The sequence below is a fragment of the Anomalospiza imberbis genome, chromosome 2 (assembly GCF_031753505.1).
Source record: "Anomalospiza imberbis isolate Cuckoo-Finch-1a 21T00152 chromosome 2, ASM3175350v1, whole genome shotgun sequence".
Taxonomy (NCBI): domain Eukaryota; kingdom Metazoa; phylum Chordata; class Aves; order Passeriformes; family Viduidae; genus Anomalospiza; species Anomalospiza imberbis.
In genome coordinates this window covers 8,742,478-8,761,124 of record NC_089682.1, presented here as the reverse complement: position 1 = coordinate 8,761,124, position 18,647 = coordinate 8,742,478, and the positions used below count along the sequence as shown (strand labels likewise).

The 18,647-nt window shown below is 44.9% G+C and overlaps 1 protein-coding gene across 1 annotated transcript in view; it reads left to right on the top strand.

Moving 5' to 3' along the window:
- The first annotated feature begins 3,459 nt into the window (after nucleotides 1-3,459).
- The window catches only part of TSPAN7 (tetraspanin 7), an 85,173-nt gene continuing 69,985 nt past the window's right edge, over nucleotides 3,460-18,647 (top strand). The window contains exon 1 of the mRNA XM_068179758.1: nucleotides 3,460-3,608. Within this exon, the coding sequence (XP_068035859.1) occupies nucleotides 3,528-3,608 (81 nt within the window). The 5' untranslated portion in view covers nucleotides 3,460-3,527. The remainder of the gene's footprint in view (nucleotides 3,609-18,647) is intronic.

The following is an 18,647-nucleotide window of genomic DNA, read 5'->3' as shown; positions in this document are numbered from 1 at the left end:
AAAGCGTGAAGACATCAGCCATGTGACAAACTGGCTGCTGTGCGAGAGCTTTTTTGCTTTTTTAGAGCTGAATTTTGCATGATGCAGAGGTGTCAGTGGGCCTGAACTCACCTGTGACCCGTGAGCGCAGCAAAATTATCAGACACTTTTCCTCCTGCTTCCTGCATTTTGCCACAAAGCTTGTGGTTACTCTGCAATGGAGTGATGCAGGCTGTGGGCTCTGCTAGCTGAGGAGACAGGGGGAGTGGGAAAAGGACAAAAAGCCCCTCAAGCCTCTGCTCTCCAGGGAGGATGAAGTGAGTGTGGATTATAAGTCTAAATGCCCACTAAAGGATAGCAGATGTTGCTGCTTTTATATTCAACAGCACCACAGCAAACCTGTGAAAGGCCAGAATGGGCATGAAGAAAACAAAGCACCACATTTCTCACCTGCTATAACTGCAGAAGGGTGTAAGACCTTTACATTTTTCCACCACTTCCCCCAGAAAGTTGCTATTTACCTGTCAAATAGCCAAGGTCAGCTTCAGATAAGGATGGAAGTCCTCATTTTCACTTTCAATGCTCTGCCAAGGGATGAAGGAGCTCCTTCTAGACTGATGCTTTGCAAACAGACTTATTAAGGCAGGATATTCCCTGTGCGTTATGAAGAAATATAAGCTTACAGATTGTAGAAGAAACCCCTGCAAACTGCCAGTGTTTTAAAGAAATATTTTTCAAATGACACAGTTAGGCAAAAATGTCCTGTTTTGAATAACTACAAGAATGTTCTCTCTGTGGAGAGATGTGAAGAGCAATTATGTTCCCAATTTTGCAAATGTGGATTACAGAACTGAAAATGTATTTTCTTTAGAGAGGCTCACTTTGATTTTGTTCAAGTAATACTTGAGAATCTGCCCTCCCAAATCTGCAAAACTATGATAAAAATATTTTTAAAAGGTAGATGCGTTTCCAAGCCACACATAAAGACTAGCAATTGTTCAGTAATTCCATTTAAGCCTAAAATGTTAGATGGCTCGGTGCTCTTGTCATATTTTAATGGTATTTGCTGTAATCAGGCAGATTTTTGTTCAGCTCTGTTCAGACGTTCTCTTTTTTAATCCAAAATTTGCATCTATATCCAATAAAGTATATCCTCCTTGACTGTGTGCCAAAAAGCAACTCAGAGTTCCTCCAAAGACAGCCTGGTGAGAAGACTCTAGGTTCAGGTGGAGTTATCACGGAGCCTCTGTTTCTCAGTTCTCAGGACATCATCCGCTCCAGGGCCTGACATTTGTGAAGAAAGGAGCTGTATTTCCTGATGTGGACTTCTCTTCTTGCATCTCTGTTTTCTCTCTGGTTCCCTGGTGCAAAATCTTATGAGTTTTAACAGCACTGTCAAGGGAGGCTTTGTGGGCACTCATTCAGTTTAGATCCCCAACACATCCTTCTGAGAAGAATCAGGGGATGTATCTCAAATTAGGCACTACAGGACAGAGTGACCTAAAATCACATGCTATTGGCAGAAAATGTGAGTCTTTGTCAAAATCAGCATCTACCAAAATATCCATTCTGATTGATATTATAGTTTGTTTCATGCTTTCTTCAAAACACCTGAAGGGGAGGGGAAGTATAACCATAGCTACTGAAATAAATGGCTGCTGTCCCCTGGGCTGTGACAGCAGCATTTATCTTTCTACAGCCCATGTGCGAAAGAAGGAAGAGAATTCTCCAGCTTGGAGCTATTTTCTGTCAAAAATCTTAATGTAATTTTTGTACAGTGAATATTTATAACTGCTGTTAGTGTCAATACAATTTTTTGCAGTTAGTGCACTTATTTACATTTTAATGGCCAAGCCAATAAAGATTTATGCACCTGTCATCTGAATTTTCCATAAAAGTGGTGATTGCTTAAAAAAAACCCCAGAATCTCCTGCAGAATACTCCCTCTCCAAGCATCTTTTAGATGCCTTCATTGTTTTGGGAAACAGTAGGCTAACAGCTCTAAAAGTCATAAGTTAAACCCAGCAAAATTCTGCATCAGTCTTCATGGCAAAACTTCTGCATATTACAAAAGCACTTGCTCAGGAACCATTTTTTTCTCACTCTGTTTTTCAAACACTGTCTCTTGAATGGTAAAGGCTGTTTCATCACTTTGAAATGTCTCAGCTGCAAAACTACATTACTTTTGTAGCTTGAGGAGATTCGCAGTTTAATGTCGACCTTGTTTTGATTTTAATGCAGTTATAGTTCAGATCCCTGCTTTGTGTGCAGGCACACCACTGAGGAGGGACATGCAGTGCTCCAGCATCCACTCCCCTGCACACATAACCTCCTCCAAAATGTGAACTACAGAAAAAACCCTGAAGGCATCCCCTCTGTGCCTGCCCACGGTCTTGGTGGAGCAGCCGGGCTGCCAAGGCACATGTGTGCCCTCATTCTGGCCATGCTTTTCCTGGAGGCAGCCAGCCCACAAACCTTTTTTTATTCCCTCCCAGAGGAGGCTGGTGAGACCCACAGAGCTGCCAGGGCTCTGCAGGATCAGCTCTCTTTCCATCTCCAGACTAGCTCGGTTATGTATTTCCCTGCTGTCCATCCCTTGCTGGATTCCCCAGTGGGCTGGTGGCTGCGGTGACAAGGAGGAGAGGCAGGCTCTCTCCGGAGCTGTGTGCCCTCTCCGAGGTGTGTTGTCACTCCAGGCAGAGCTGAGCCAGCTCTGCTCCAGCTGAAGCTGAGGGTCTCAAAGACATAGAAGTGTGAGGTTTCTGATCGGTTTAGCTGGGGTTCGATGTACTGAGTAGTTTTAGCATAGAGTTCAGATTCGAGGCTGACATGAAGCCAAGGCCAGGGGCCAGGCTCCAGCAGCACCCCAGCTTCACGACCTGCTCTTGTAAGGCACCGTGCATGGGTCACAGCTCCCAGTCTCCACACAGTCACCTGCACTGGAGCTGCAAAAGAGGCACGGCACAGGCAGAGCTGGAGGAGCCCCGGTCCCTCCAATGGCTCCGATGCAGAGCTCCTGCTGTAACCAGAGCACCGTCAAACCTGCGCTACTTGCCCTTGCTGTGGTCTCCACACCTTTGCAGCTTGCGCAGGAACACACATTTTAATCGTGACACTGAAAGATGTTTTCTCCCGTATGAGCAATTCCCTCTGCAGCTCCGACCATGCAGCGCCTCCATTCCCAAGCCCCTGAGCAGCCCAAGCAACGCCTCCGAGCATCTTCCCGAGAAAAGGGGTGGCCGGGGGGTGTCTTTCACCTCATCGTTCAAAACCTCGCGCCTCCCCCCCTCCCCGAGATCTTCCAGTAAATGTCACCCCTGCGGCCGCCCCCCGGCAGATGATGTTCGAGCCCCCTGCGCCCTGCCCTGGGCGGCCCGGGCGGGGGTCCCCGGCGGCAGCAGCGGCAGCAGGAGGCGCGGTGAGCCCGGCCGCGGCAGCCGGGCGCTGAGCTCACCTCCCTCCGCCCCCCCGCTCCCTTCTCCCTCCCCCTTCCCTCCCTCCTCCTCCGCCTCCTCCCGCGCCCAGCCTGCAGCCGGGATCTCAGTATTATGGCATCGAGGAGAATGGAGACCAAACCCGTGATAACGTGTCTGAAAACCCTCCTCATCATCTACTCCTTCGTGTTCTGGGTGAGTGCGGCGCGGGCACACAGGGACCGCTGGGCACAGCCCGGCACCCCCCGGCCCCCACCTGCCCGGGGCGGGGGGCGCCGGGGGCTCCGCAGCGCGGCTCCGCCGGGGTGGCACCGCTGGGCGAGCGGGGACGGGGCATGTCCGCCGGAATACAGATCTGCGTGCACACACACACACACACACACACACATATATATGAGCTCGCACATATATACACACACATTTCTGGGTATAAAAAATGATGGGTTTTGCCTCCTCTCGCGGCGAGCACGTCCCCGTGAGCCCCCGCGGGGGAAAGTTGCAGGGGTCTCCCAGAAAGCCTCCATAGCCAGCCCCCTCCCCACCGCTCCTCTGGCCGGCCGGACCGTGTCCTCGCCGCCGGACCGCGTCCCCGCCGCCGGACCGCGTCCCCGCTGCCCGCCGCATCGCGTCCCTCCGCGGGGCGCGGGGGATGCCGCCCCAGCCCCCCGGTACCTGCGCGCAGCGGGGGCTGCCCTCGCCCCGGCCGCGGTACCCGCGTTTCGTAACCGGGCTCAGGCTCCCGCAAACCATTTTCCTGACCCAGATGCATTAATTGAGTTGCCGCGATTGCCTGACGGGCAGCCCGGCCGTGTTTCTCAGGCGACCCCAGGGGCTGGAGGTTTTCGCAGCGCTCCGGCCTGTTAGTCAGCAGATCCCCGGCAGGAGCCGCGTATCGCGGCGGCGATCGGCAGGTTAAAGACCATTTAATGGCACACGGTGACAACACACGATAATGGCCCCGCTGTGTGCAGTTAGAGACCTGCTCCGCACATCATCGGTACGGCGCTCTGAGGCGCATTTGTCGCTTCTAGCCGGGGGAGCTGGTTGCGCTCTGTCGGTTTGGTAGCTCTGTGCTGTGGAAAGTGTCTGTGAAACACACTGGCTCAAATCTTCATCTTTCTGCTTAAAAAGGCATTCTAAACAAAGAATTGCTTATTCATGGCAATAACGTTTGACATCCTTACAGTGAACATAGGACTTCAGCTGTTTCAACTTGGACTTCATAGGCTTTCTATTTTTTTTTTTTTAACATAACCAAAAGACATTTTCCTTATCCATACTTACGGCAGTACCTCGGTGTTATTGGCTCCCTTGTACCCCCCCCCCCCCCGATATTTAACATATCTCCCCCCATTCTTTTTTAGTAATTTTGGTGGCAGCAGAGGTGTCTGATGACTGAAATGGATAGGAAGCCAGAATAATCTGTTCGGTTTTTTGTTGGCAAGTAGATTCTTCACATTAGTCTCAAGGAGGTAGGTGGCTAAGTTTATAGACTTACCACAGTTTCAAGATTTATCCTTTCCAGTCCTCACTTCCCAGCAGATCTGTAAGAAACCCCTCTTTATTCTGTGATGAGTGAGCAACTGCAGGAGCTCAGGCGAATTCATGGCATCTTTTAAAATTGTCTTTTTCTTTTTTAAGTGATCATTTTATCTGCTGTAGCCCGAATAAACAGAGGACTTAGATGAGCATGCCCGTTGAGCTAGCACATTTCAGCAACGCTAATCCCATTTAAAAAGAGAGAATTGTACACTGAGCCAAGCAGCTGGCTGGGGGCATTTGTGCCGTGGGCTGTCAGGAAGCCAGGCCAGGTTGACAGCTGGACCTCGTGGGGTAAATAACACAGCTGAGCTCGGGTTTGGGCTCCAGCAACGTGGCTGTGCTGGTGGGATGCTCTGCTGTGAATTCTTTTCCTCTGAACTGTGGGTCAGGCTCCCCTGTCTCCTGATCTTCTCCAAGGGCATGGCCCACTCTTCCATTCACTTGACATTCGACGGCTGCCACAGTGTCTGCTTGTCCTCTTCCTTGAGTCTGGAAGAGGAGGAGGAAATCGATGGTTGGAGACAAATCCTGCAGCCATGATCAAAGGAGAATGAAGAATGGTGCTTGCTGTTGCATTTGGTTTCTCAAGGCTCCAGCCTAGGGACATAGGCAGGTCTCAGTGGGAGAAGACAGCAGAGGATTCAGTAAAGGTCCAGAGCATTTGACAGCAGATTCCAAGTCTTTATCAGTTCTGTGCTAAAAGGAAGAACAAAAACCCACATTTTTGTCCTCTTTCTGGGCTCTGAATCCATTTAGACTAAATTGGAGCAGGATGTCATGAGGAGAGCAAAAACATGGTGTACTCTGGCTGTATGTTCATTTTCTTTTTTTCAGTCAAGAGGTGAGGGATACATGGACTTCCCTCAAAACCGCCCCCCCCCCCCCATTATTTTCTGATTTTTGTACTCTTAGAATCTGCTGGGTCCAGAGTCAGTGTAACTCAACTTGAGTCCTTGTGAATTCTCAGAGCTGAAAATATGGGAAGGATTCTATTGGAGGAACTATTTATTTTTTTCTTCTTGGACTGAGCTAAATACCAGAAGGAAACCATGCCAGCACCACAAATGGCTGGTTTGTAAATTTTTGTTCTGACGGCTTTCCCACATTTTTTGGAGAGGTTGCAAGCTGATTTCTGAAGGAGAAAGCTCTGTGTTGCTTAGCTGCAGTTTGCATGGGTTTTTTTCTAGCTGTGGGAATGGAGCTGTGATACAACACAGGGCAGAAACTCGTCCTGTGACAGGGTGATGTGTGGTGGCAGCCCTTTGCCTGTTGATCAGGTTACAGATGTGAGGGAGTGGGGAGAAGATGCTTCTTTGCATCCAGTGAGCTGTTCTGAACCATCATGAAGGACTTCTGTGTGTTTCACATTGTTTATAAAATAAGAAAGTCTGTGTACGCAGCATATTCCCCCAACAAGTGATTTTTTGTCAGGCTTAAATATGAATTGCATTTGTGTCTGTGGGACAGATGTGTATAGGTGAAGGCTTTTAGTATAAGCATTAAATGAGGCTGCACAGATTTCATGGGAGCTGTAGGACCATAATGGGGAGACGCAGTTCATTCAAATTTCATACTGCATAGCTTGTTCCTTTCCAAATAGGTTTTGTTTAGTGTAACTTGTTATTTTGATAGCTTCCTCTCCTCCCCCTCACCATACTTCCCAACTTCTCTCTGTAAATGTATCAACATGGTAAAAAAATTCCATAAACAGAGATAACAAGCTTTTTGTGTGCTCATATATATTGTTATTCATAGAACACATTAAATGCCTAAGGTTACCGCTTTGGGTCCTTAAGGGATGTAGTAATAAAAATTCAACAGCCATTTTTTTCCTAATCAGAATTCTATACTGAATGCATCTGGTTTGGAACTAGCAGATTAAAAAAAAGGTGATAAAAACTCTGCTTGGCTGTTAGCTATTTTTATTTTTTCCTTTTGGGTATCATAAATTGCTTGCATAGAAATCCGAGTTAGAGCCTGTCTTGTTTTTAAGAGAAGATGAATTTTGGATTAGAATTCTAAGTGAATTTTTTATAGGAGAGGGAAACCTTGAAGCACCCGTCAGTACCTTGTATTTGTCTAGTACTTAAGTAACCTTTGGTCTTAAAACATGTATATAATTAATATTTCACCATAGCCTTCTAAATATATTTTGTTACCAAATTAACTGCCTGCTTCAATGTGTTTTGGGAGGGAGCTTTAAGGGGGCATGCACTTGTCCTTAAAGTTATATGGCTGAGAAAAATGGGTTTTGTCTTCCATGCAAAGCTTGTTGTTACCCCAAACAGGCACCGTAGCAAAGTGATTACTTTCTGATCCTAGGTCCTGTGAGACACTTGGCACTCAAACGAGTGCTTTGTGTGTGCTGTCCTGCTGGAATTGGGTTTTCTTGCTGTCAGTTAATGCAATAAAAGCATGTAGGTAGAGTTTCCATTTGGATAATGTTCCAAGGTGGGTCACTGATCTGAAGAGCATCTTCCAAAGTTTTTGGGGACTACATTAGGCTCTTAGAACTTGGCATGTCTTTGGCTGTGTGACAAAATCAGAGTTTTCATACAGTTCCTCTTCTTTTAGCCAGTTCCTCTGGCAATGTGGTGTCACGGGTGGAGGTGAAGGGGTCTGGAGATGACCCCATGAAGGGTGATGGGCTCAGTGCCCCTCTGACATGGGAGGTGTGGGAAGTCCTGGTGAGTGCTTTGAAGTGCCCCTCCCATTTTCATCATCCCAGAATTCCCCCAAAAGAGGATCACTTGTGGGTGCTGGGAGTGGCTCTGCTGTTGGGACAGGCAGCTCCTGCTGTGGCAGGAGGGTGGAGCGGGCATTTCCCTGCCATTCCAGGGCTCACAGAGTTTTTTCCAGGAAATGACTGAGACAAAGAGCAAGTGTGGCAGCCTGCTCAGGAACACAGATTTATGGCTCAACTCCTGACCCATCCTCAAATGCAGCCATCTGAGCTCTGCATTATAATGTGGGATTAAATTTGCGTGTCCCTTTGAGTTACGAGTGGCATTAGTCATCTCTCCTGTAAGTGTCCATCTGGGTTGCTGAAATAACTGTTTTTCTCCCCAAATCTTCTTTCCAGTACTTCTGCATTGGTTCCTGCACGTTTCTGGTCTTTTTAATACCTCTTACCATGCCTGTATTTATTTTCTTTTCTTTTAGTTCTTTTAAAATATATGTTAGCAGATGGTTTTTGAGGAAATATTATGGGAAATTTTTAGCTTTCCCATGTGGCTTAGATTGCTCAATCTCTTGGTGATTCCATTTGATTGCAAAGTCAACATTGAAAGAAGTCAACTTTTAGAAAGAAGTGTTATTACTCATATGTAGTTACCTGAAATCCCTCCAAAAAAAGGTCTCAGAAATGCACAGTATCCCCCCATCATGTGAGATTTGAAGTGCTCCATTGTTCAGGCACAAACCTCATGCAGTTGCCTCCTTAAGTCAGTTGTTTCCTGTTCTGTTGTCATAATGGTATACACGAAAGATTAAAGATAATGGTGTTCTCTAGTGAGCATAGCCCAAGGTGAATTCTGTTGGCTAAATAAATAACTGGATTTTTAGAAACAACAACAACAAAAAAAAAAAAAAAAAAAAAAGGCTAGATGGTGTTTGAAACCATAACTTCAGAGTCAGCTTTGAAGTTCCTTCTTGGGACGTGTACCCAGCTTGGCTTAGTTTAGTGGGGTTTTGATTGGGATTTTTCACATTCTGAAAATTGTGTGGGTTTGGTACAAATTAGCATTTTACACCTCATTTAATGGAATAATTAACTTTGCTGTTGGCTAAATGCTCCCTCTTTTCTGCTTATGGAGCTGTGCTTGCATCTCAGCAAGTGCAACTCCTTGACCTTGGAGTTTGCATCAGGACAGTTCTGTAGTTTGAGGATGGTGACATTTTCACATTAATGGGTGAGTTTGGACTGGTGAAGGGGGATAATGGGTGACTTGGAAGTTGTTTCAGTTCTGTTTGGGAAGGCACAGGATGCATTCATAACCAAGCAGCAGCAGGAGCCCTTGTTTTTCCCAGGGAAGGGCATGAGGCTGTGGGGGAGTGCCACTGTATGTGTAGTAAACATTTGGCTGTTTTAGTGTTCCCTTGTGCTCTGACCAACCTGTTGTGTGGTCTAAACATGGAAAATATAAATTCTAGGGAAAGGTGCTGGGGAGGCCTTGTTAGCACTTTTCCATGAAAACAGCAGTAGAGTCCTTGGATGCTGGTTCATTCCAGCCTTGCTTGTCAAGGAAACAGAGGCAATTATCGTAGGTAAACCAAGGGAATTTAAAATGGATCCAATAATCTGATTTTATCTCTGATTCTGTGACTATTTATCAATTCCCTGTGCTGTCAGGGAGGGAAATTAGGTTACCTGGTACCGTTAGTTGTCTCCATCTCTGGATTTTTATCATAATTTCTTCTGTTGTTGCAACTGTCCTACAAATTTACGTGCCAGTGAGTTAGTAGATGAATATCTAGAAAGGCTCTTTGTGCATGTGAGCTTGCAGAAATCTTTCACATGCTGTTTAAGCCCAGTGATGCTTGTTAGAGAGATGGTGGCTTTGCTGTACTGATGAGTCCCTTCTGCAGACACCAAATTTACACTTTTCAGCTCTGTTGTTCTCAGTGTCTTGCAAACCTCAGCAACTGAATCTTTAGAATAAAATGCAGGACTCCAGAAGTGACTGTGGGGAGCAGATGACAGATATTGTGTGGCCATTTATATTTGCATGATGTTACTTCTTTAGGCTCATTTCTATTAATTAGCTTTTAATCCTCTCTCAGAGCAGAGATCCTTCACATGGGCAGAGCAGGCTTCTTTCCATCCTAGCTCTCTCTCTTGGTGGTGGGCAGATGGTTGAAAGTTCTGTCTCTGTAACAGTTCTGGGTTAGGAGAGGGAAGCATTTGAATTTCCCTTGCACTAAAGGGACTCTGAAGCATGGCACACTTGTGTCTTACTGGATTATCATTACTTCATAGCTGAGCTGGTTCTTTGAGCTCTGGGAGGAGGACACAGGATTTATAGGAGCTACTGTAATGAAAGAGTGGAAGTTAATGTTGTTAATACTAATTTTGCTGTAATTTCCGCATAGTGTTTTGCAGGATGTTTTCCAGATATGCTTTTTTTCATCTCTGTGTTTCTGGGGACAGTACTAAAATCTTTACAAGAAGAAAGCAGCCCCCCTTCCCTCTCTGTTTCTTGCTTTTCCCATCTCTCTGAATTCCTGTGCTGAGTTCAGTTGGTGGCTGGTCACTGTGTGATGCTGGCAGTGACCCTCTCCCAAAAGCCAGGCAGCATTCACCACACTCACCAACAGTGTGGGCTGAGCAGAAGGTTGAAATTTTGTCTTGCCATCATTTATTATTGGGAGATACTTGCTGAGAGCTTTGAGAAAAGGTTGGGTTTGGTTTGAGCTGAATGTGGATTTGGATGGATCAAACTGAATTTTTTTTTTGTTATTGTTATATTCAGAAAGGGTCTTTTTTAAGAGTTTAATTGCTAGGAGAATGTGATGGGGTGAATAATGACGTGATGGACTTAATCTGCAGAAGCCTCTGGATCTTGGGAGCAGGCCTAAGGAAAAGGTTGGCGTGCTTGTAAGGCTCTGAAGAGAAGTCAGAGAGGAGAAAAGAGAGTGAAACCCTGTAAATATCATAGGAAGAGGAGCACTTACATTTCCCTTAAACGGGGAAGAGAAGGAAGCCCCTGCTGTCTGACCCACATAACCACTCAGTGCCTTAATGCCTCTGAAGAGAAATGATCAGCTCAGACCTGCTGCTGCCACAGGATTGAAGCTACCAGGGAAGCTGACAAGTTCCTCAGGATCTTGTTCCCGACCGGATTACAGGCACTGATGCAGAGAATGCAGCACACAGGAACAGCAAATTGCACTGAATGCCACCAGCAAAGCACATCTGCAACTCAGCACACAGGAAACTCTTACTGTAAGGACCTGAATACATCTCCTGCAACTGAAGATTCATCTAGGCCATGCTAATTTAGTAATTTGATAAGTTTTAAAAACATTTGTCATTTGGACGGAGTTTCTCATGGGCTGGCCTCCATCTGGAAGCAACTTTGAAGTGTTTGGAGAACTCCTTTTAGCAATTTTTGGCAAAAGAATATGAAAAATTGCTCATTTTGTATGTTTCTGAAAGTAAATGGGAGCTATATCAAAACCTGACATTTTTGATGGAGGTAGTATTCTCAGTGATAAAAACTTAGTGATTTGGGAAAGTCTAAAAAAATGAAGTTTTCAAATGAGAATTTCCTGAATATACCAGGTAGCACTTAATTTTATTTTTTTTTTTTTTTTATATCTGGACTTGAAACTGAGGCCAGTTTATGGCATCACAGGTTGTGTCATGGCATGTGTCGCATCAGTCCAGTTGGGCAGCACCAAGGCTTCAAAGTTGTGTCTGGGGCTTGGAGCCCAGCCACAGCTGAAAGTCTGTGGCAGAGATGGGGACCTGGGGGCTGCAGGCCATGTAGCCTGCAAGGAGATACACCTGGATTAGGATTTTTGTCCATGCTTGGAGAAAATACAAAGGTGCAGCTTGCTTGGACTGTCAAGATACTCTGCTGTGACCTCCACCAAAGAGAAGGTGAAGGATATTGTAAACAGATTATGGAAACACATCCAAGTCAATTCCAAAAGCTATTTGAGATGGAGGATTGCTGCAGATTTCCTGCCATGGAGAATCCACGATTTTTGTTGTCTTCCCTAATAGTCTCCTGTCCAAAGCATTTTTATTACAACTTGCTGTGGCCTCCCCTGAATCAAAAGACAGTCAACACACCAGAAATGTGTCACATAGGTTGTGCCTTTCATTCTTGGGATAATAAGTTAAGACAGAAGAGGAGATACTTTCCAGGTATGCATTAACAGAAGAACAGATAGAAACTCAATCCTCCTGTTTCACTTCAATAGTACTTAACATCTAACTGGCTCTAATTAGGCTTGGAATGGGAACATAATGAAGTGCGTGTCTGTTTCCCTTTGGAAACAAAGAAGGGAAACAAATACAGATAGGTTACCCTCAGTACCTTGATGCTCTCCCTGATGGCTGCATCTTATGGCTGGGTTCATTTTCACTGGTGCAGCTGCCCTGTGCTCGATGTAGCATTTATGGCTCTGTGGCATGCACTGATTGCAGGTAGAGCATGATTCAATTTACCTGCAAAATAATGTCTTAGAGGAAACCAGCAGCTGATATTATTGCATGTTTTTTCAAATTTTCTCTGTTTTCATTGATCCTATACTAGAGCTCCTTTTTGGTATAGCTGCGTCTTTGAGTCAGTTAAAGCTGATCAAGTGTGCAGTTGCTTATAAATGTTGAGGTCAGCTTGAGCATTACCAGGAACTGAGTTTCTTTTTCCAGTATGCTTCGGGAAAAGTGCTGAGTTAAATTGTGTGGGTTCAAATAATCTAGAGGCTTAAATTGATCTCTTCAGTCCCTGAGTAACCTATAGGCCATCTGTGCATCACCTGCAGTCTTCGGGGGTTTGGGTTTTTTCCTATGCAAGTATGATCTAAAACCTCCTGAAAAAAGAACCAGGACCTCAAGATGTTGGAGAGCTGACTTGCAGGAATGTTTCCCTATTATTTCCTGGAACATACAAGCTAACCCTGGGTATATATTCCTTGCTTCCCATTCTCACAAAACAGGAGCTGATGCAAAGGGATTGAATCAGGATTTTCCAACAGAAGGTCACACCACTTGAAAAAAAATGTAGTGCACAGAGACGACCTTACAGGTTTATTTCTGTCATGGCAAGTAGGACTGGGGACACATAACAGCCTTTCTAGGAGGCAGTGTGACCTTGCTGCAGTTACTGGCTATGTGCAGGATGTCTGTGCAGCTTTCAGAGCACTTGTGGAAAATTCTCACTGGCAGGATGGGGCAACTTCTGGTTTTGCCCATGGCCTTGTAGATAAATAGTTCCTTATGGAAAAAAAAAAAAAAAAAAAAACAAAACACTCCTTTTTAAACCTTTCCCTATTGGTCTCCACCTTCAAAGTGATGCTTTCACTGGGCGTCCTCCCAGCATGGAAAGGGCAGCTCAGTGCCCTCTGTGCCCTGCCCAGCACTGACTTCACCCACCCTCAGTTGTGTTTACTGGCAATCTCACCAGAGAGATGTGCAAGGCAGGGCCACTGGTCCTTGTCTCATCCAAGGTGGTCCCTGCCACAGCCAGGGGACAGCCAGCAGCCTCCTGGCCAGCACAAGAGCACTGCCAGGCAGGTGTGGGGTGGGCTCTCCCTCCATACTCACCAAGGAAATGACAAACTGCAGGAGATGTGCTGGACCAGCCAGTTGGTAATAAACAGTATTTCATCCAACACTTGTGTAATTTTCAACTGAAACCAACAACAAAAATAAAACCTCCTACTCCCAGGACTTCTGTGTTTTGTAAGCAACAGCTAGTTGCTTTGTGACAGGATGGTTGTACTCAAAATAGGTATGTCTGTGGTAGAGAGAATTTTCAGCTCATGGAATTGATCAGAATGATATGGAAGAGTTGCCTCAGTTTCTGTGAACTGGTATGATATACATGTAATACACTTTAACACAAAACAAACTTGGTCCCTGTTGCACAGAAACCTGAGCATGCTGCACCATAGCTATTTTTTAACAGAAGTATCAGATTTAATGTGTTCCCTTCCCTCCTGCTCACTGACCTCAAATTGCTGGGGGACCAGACAGGATTAATCCCTGTGCCATGAAGAATATCCAGTATTAAAGCAAGGAGCTTGGTTGTTTCTTAGAGCAATGCAATCCTCAAATGATAAAGAATATAACTGAACCACAACCACTTAGTTGATTTCTTCTCTTAATTTCACTTAATTTCCAGTGTCATAACAGGTGTCAGACCAAAAATATTCCTATTTTTTTCCAGCACTATTGAATATGAAAAATATTTAGGATTGCAGACCTCTAAATCTGAAAGATATAGAGAAGAATTTCATGCTAAATCTTAGCTCGTAGGCAATCAATCAAGTTATTAGTGATATAAGAGCCACCTCATCAGTGAGGAGCAGATAATAACCCAGTTTTTCTTCTAGTACCATTAACCAGCTTATCAGTTGTTAACCAAGCCCAAGTCTGTGCAGCACTAAAATTTTCCCTTTGGAAACATATTTGCTCTACATCATATGTTAGTGCAATACTGGTAAGCAAAGTAATATGAAATAAAAAGACATTTCAAGAAGAATTACATCATCTCTGGTTGATGGGCACATGTGGGTGGACTCAGCTTGGTGCATATGAAAGGTGTAAAATGTCTTACAATATCATCTTGCTCTGCTTAAATTCAGTGGGAAGCAAACATGACCAAAATGTCTTATGCAGTCAGGCAACAGTTTTTGAAACTCACCTGTGCTTAATATTTATGTTCGGTGAAACAGACAGCTACTCTGGCTTGGATTCCTCAGAATTCCCATAGACATGTGCTTGGCAGGGTTTATAATTCATTTGTGTGCTGGATATCTCAATAGGATAAACTTTCTTCCCCTTCCTCTGTTAAGTTAAATTCTGCCTCTGGTCTCCAGACTTGCTTTGGTTACCCTGTGATTTTGCAGCACAGCATCATTTTACAAGAAGATGTGTGATCCTCTGGTCTGGTGGTCCCACTGAAGTTTAGGTGGACCCTAAAAAGGTAAAATGGTGTTTAAAACTTTGCAGCTTCTATGAAAACCAAGCCTAAACTAAAAGAATACAAAAGCAAAAGACTTATCTCTGTGTTGATGAGATGGAGTAGAGTGAGACCACTTGAGTCAGCTGGTGGATGAATAAATGCTGAGTATTGTTATTTGGATTAAATACAGAAAAAAAATGGACCCTGGCTGCACCCTGTATGTTGATAAGATGGGATTTTTACAACATTGATAGCTGTATGTTGTATTTTCTCTATTCTTAAGAAGCGTTGTGTAATTACTTATAGCAGCACTAAACTTTTGGATTTATTTACCAGTGGTAATACTTGAAAAATAGTAGTTGGCATGTCCATTTGATAGGACAGAGCCACTGGTGGAAGTCAGGCAATATGTCTAGGATGTGGCACAGCTGTGAGTTAGTTATTTTAAATCCCTTACTGTAATAATTACTGTGTTGTAGCATTCACTTTGACATCTTACTTCAGTTGCAGAAGTAGAAAGCTGAAGTAATAATTAGGGTTACCTGATGTTGCTTGTGGAGTATGGGAATGCTTCTGAGAAGCCTAATGAATACTGCTTGTGAAGACAGATTATGATGGAGCAGCTGGCTGTATCTGAGCTATGGAATTGATACACCATGATGCTTCTTAATTCTGAAACTGCATAGACAATGCTCTGAAAAAACCTTTCAGGCTGCCCAGTATCTTGGGAGAGGAAGTGGAGCTGCTGATGCACAAGAGCAAGCCCCAAGGTGAGTGGGCTTCCACAGCTGGGAATGATCCACACAGCTTTCCTTGACTTCACAGATCAGGCAAGCCCTTTTGTGGGGGAAGAAAAATTCCTGTCATGCAGGGCATAGGGGGGATAGTTTTTCTTCAGGGAACGAGCTGCACATTTCTGTAGATGGATGGATATAACTTTGGAAGATCATTTGACTGGGGCACAAACATGTTGACACACTTTCCCATGGAGAGGAGACTTGGTGTACCTGCTTAAGAATGTCCTCATCCTCTTTGTGCTGAGTGCCAGCGATCTGTTATCTCCATGGTATGTTCCAAGTGTGGCAAGCAGGATCAGGTTTAAGTGGTGACCTCCAGAACAAGGTGGTTTGTTTGCTTTTACCCTGCTGTGGACATGGAGACACAGAGGAAGATTTTGCTAACATGGAGTTCTGGTTAAAGAGCAGTATGCAGAATTTTGTAATTTGTGGATTCTGCCAGATCTTGTGAGTGGGATTGTCAAGTGCTTCTAAGAACTGGGCTGACTTCTTAGCTCAAGAAGGGTTTCTCTCTAGTTTACTCATGCAGTGGATATTATGACCGCTGCAAAGAGTTATTAGCAGTTCTGTTTGATAATTTGTAATCAGGCAGCTAAAAAGAACATTCTGTGTGGGCATGCAGCTCTCAGGACTCTGCTTCAGCACAGGGAGAGAGCACCAGCACCTACAGGGGCAGAGGCTGTGCTGGGAAGGACAGTGGGGCTTCCCAAGCTGTCATTTAAGGCTAGAACATGTTATAAGGAAAAGGATATTGTTGTGCTTACCACAGGATATCAGGTAACTTACTGCTTGAAGGAAACTTTTAATTTGGGGATTTCTTCAAGTAAAGGGAGTTTGTTCATGCTGAGAGCCTATTCAGTAGCTTGTGCTTTCTCCCACACCCCAGTGAGACCTTTCTGGAAGAAATTAATGCTGGCTGCTCTTGGTTTTGTGTCAGAGTTAAATTAAGGCTTTTCACTAGCCTGGATTAAGGTGTATTTTGGTGTTTGGTGGGTGTAGGCAGTGACAGCTCATGGAAAGACGTGATCATTCATCCTAGCATGCATCTTGAATCTGAGTGGGTGAATGACAGGCTGGTTTTCTTCTGATGGCCCTGTGCAGTTCTATCTAAAATCCCTTGTAATGGCTATTGCCCAGCTGGTCAGGCTGAGAGCAGAGCAGAATGGCTTAAAGCAGTCACTGTTTGGTTCTTACCCTCTCCTATGGCTCGGTGAACAAGAGGGCAAAGGGCTCAGCAGGGACTCAGCAGAAGGTAATTAATTTCTCTGGCATTCCTGGACCATGCTGCTTTTAGGCAGAGAGAATTTTCAGGTCAGCCACAGCATGAGTTCTGTTTCCCACTTCTCCTTCCCCCTGAGTGGGTATCATGTAGGGACAGAGATTGCTCTGTGGCTTAGTCCATGCTTTGTTTTCTTTTATCACCTTATGTGGTGCAGTTTAAATTACACTTTTCAAATGGTAGATTGCTTGGGAAAGACTTCTTAATGCCATTTCTCCTGGCAGTCTATTTCATACTTTTCATGCAAGTCGTACCAATCAAGTGTCTGGTGGGGCTGCCTGCTAAGCAGTAACAGATGGCCCATGCTAGCAAGGACAGGAAGGATCACAGGGGTAGGAGCCAGTGTTATCTACATATGTGTTTTGGATTGCATCATGAATGCTTCCCAGGAGGAAGCACAGCTGGCACTGGAATTGCAGAGATCTGATTTTTGGTATTCTCTATTTGAAGTCTTGGCATATGTGAAAATCAAGTTCATGTTGGGCTAGATCAATAATATTGAAATTCTTCTTGGATAAAATCACTGTGCTTGCTAGTTTTCTGGTTTTTTGGGTTGGTTTTTTTTTTTCCTTTTTTTTTTTTTTTTTCTTTTTGCTTATCCTGTAATCAAATGTACTGTGTGAGAGAAAATACACAGGAGAGAGCAGCCAGGTCCACAATGTAATCTTGCTTCCATGTGTGCTCTACCATAGGATGGCCTGAAAATGGAGTAACCAATGCAAAACTGCCAGAAGAAGAAAGCCAGAATTAATCACAGGTGGTTTGACCAGTATTTCCCCCTCTAGCTTGCTCTGGCACTAAAGTACTTGAGTACCATGCTAGGCAAAGGGCCAGAGAGGAGAGGGGGATGTGTCAGAAAGTGGCTGCCTTGCAAAGCTCATGTTCTGGGAAAGTGTGTTCCTAATGCTGGGCTGGCAGCATCCCCTATGCTTCGACCTGGTTTTCATCGGTAGCAGTGGGCACATCTCCAAGGGGGCAGAGAAAAAACATGAATGAAGAAAGCTGTGATCTTAAACACAGTCTGTGGAGGCCAAACTTACTCCGCTGAGGTGGCCAAGGCTTAGCCACAGCCACCTTTGCTTTGTGTGCTGTATTATATGGGATGTTTGTCCAGCTGGCAGCAGGAAAAGGCCAAGAGATCCTAGGCATGGCCACGTGATTCAGATTTGGCACACCAGGCCTTTCAGAGGGCTCTTAGAGTATATATTGGTACCTGTCCTATCTTGACACTAAGAGACAACATGAATAAAAATGTGAGAAACTTCTTTCTGCAAAATTCACTGTCAGACAATCATGGGAAATTCATTACTTCATTGGGGGGGGTTGTGGTTTTTTTGGGTTTTTTTTTGTTTTGTTTTTTTTTGCTTTTTGTTGTTGTTGCTGCCTTACAAGCTTTCAGTTTAGGAGATAACATTTAATTTGGTTCTGACATTTAAATCCTTTTCCTTCCCCTGCATGGACAGAGGCTAAGCAGTCCTTGCTTTGTACAAGGCAACTAAAGCTTGTGTCATTCCTGGGATGATGCAAACATAGAACCACAGAATGGTTTGAGTTGGAAGGAACCTGAAAGATCCTCTGCTTCCAATTCCTTGCCAAGGCAGGGATGCCACCTGCTAGACCAGGCTGATCAAAACTCCACCCAGCCTGGCCTTACACTCTTCCAGGACTGGGGCAGTCACAGTTTCTCTGGGCAAACTCTTCCAGTGCCTCACCACCCTCTGACTTCTATTTTCACCAGCAGAGTAATAACCTGTAGTAGATAAAACACATTATAACTGCCCTGAGAATGATGTGGGAGATAACCTAAGGCAATCCTGTCAGGATATGCCCTTATCCTTGGGCAGCTGAGCAAGGGGAAGACCCTTCTTGTCAGCCTGGCCTGGAAGGATTTGTCTCACAACTTGCCTTATGAACTTTGCACTTTCCTAGTGCTACATCACTGTGTGGACCATGATTCCTGCTGTCTTGATGTGTGTCT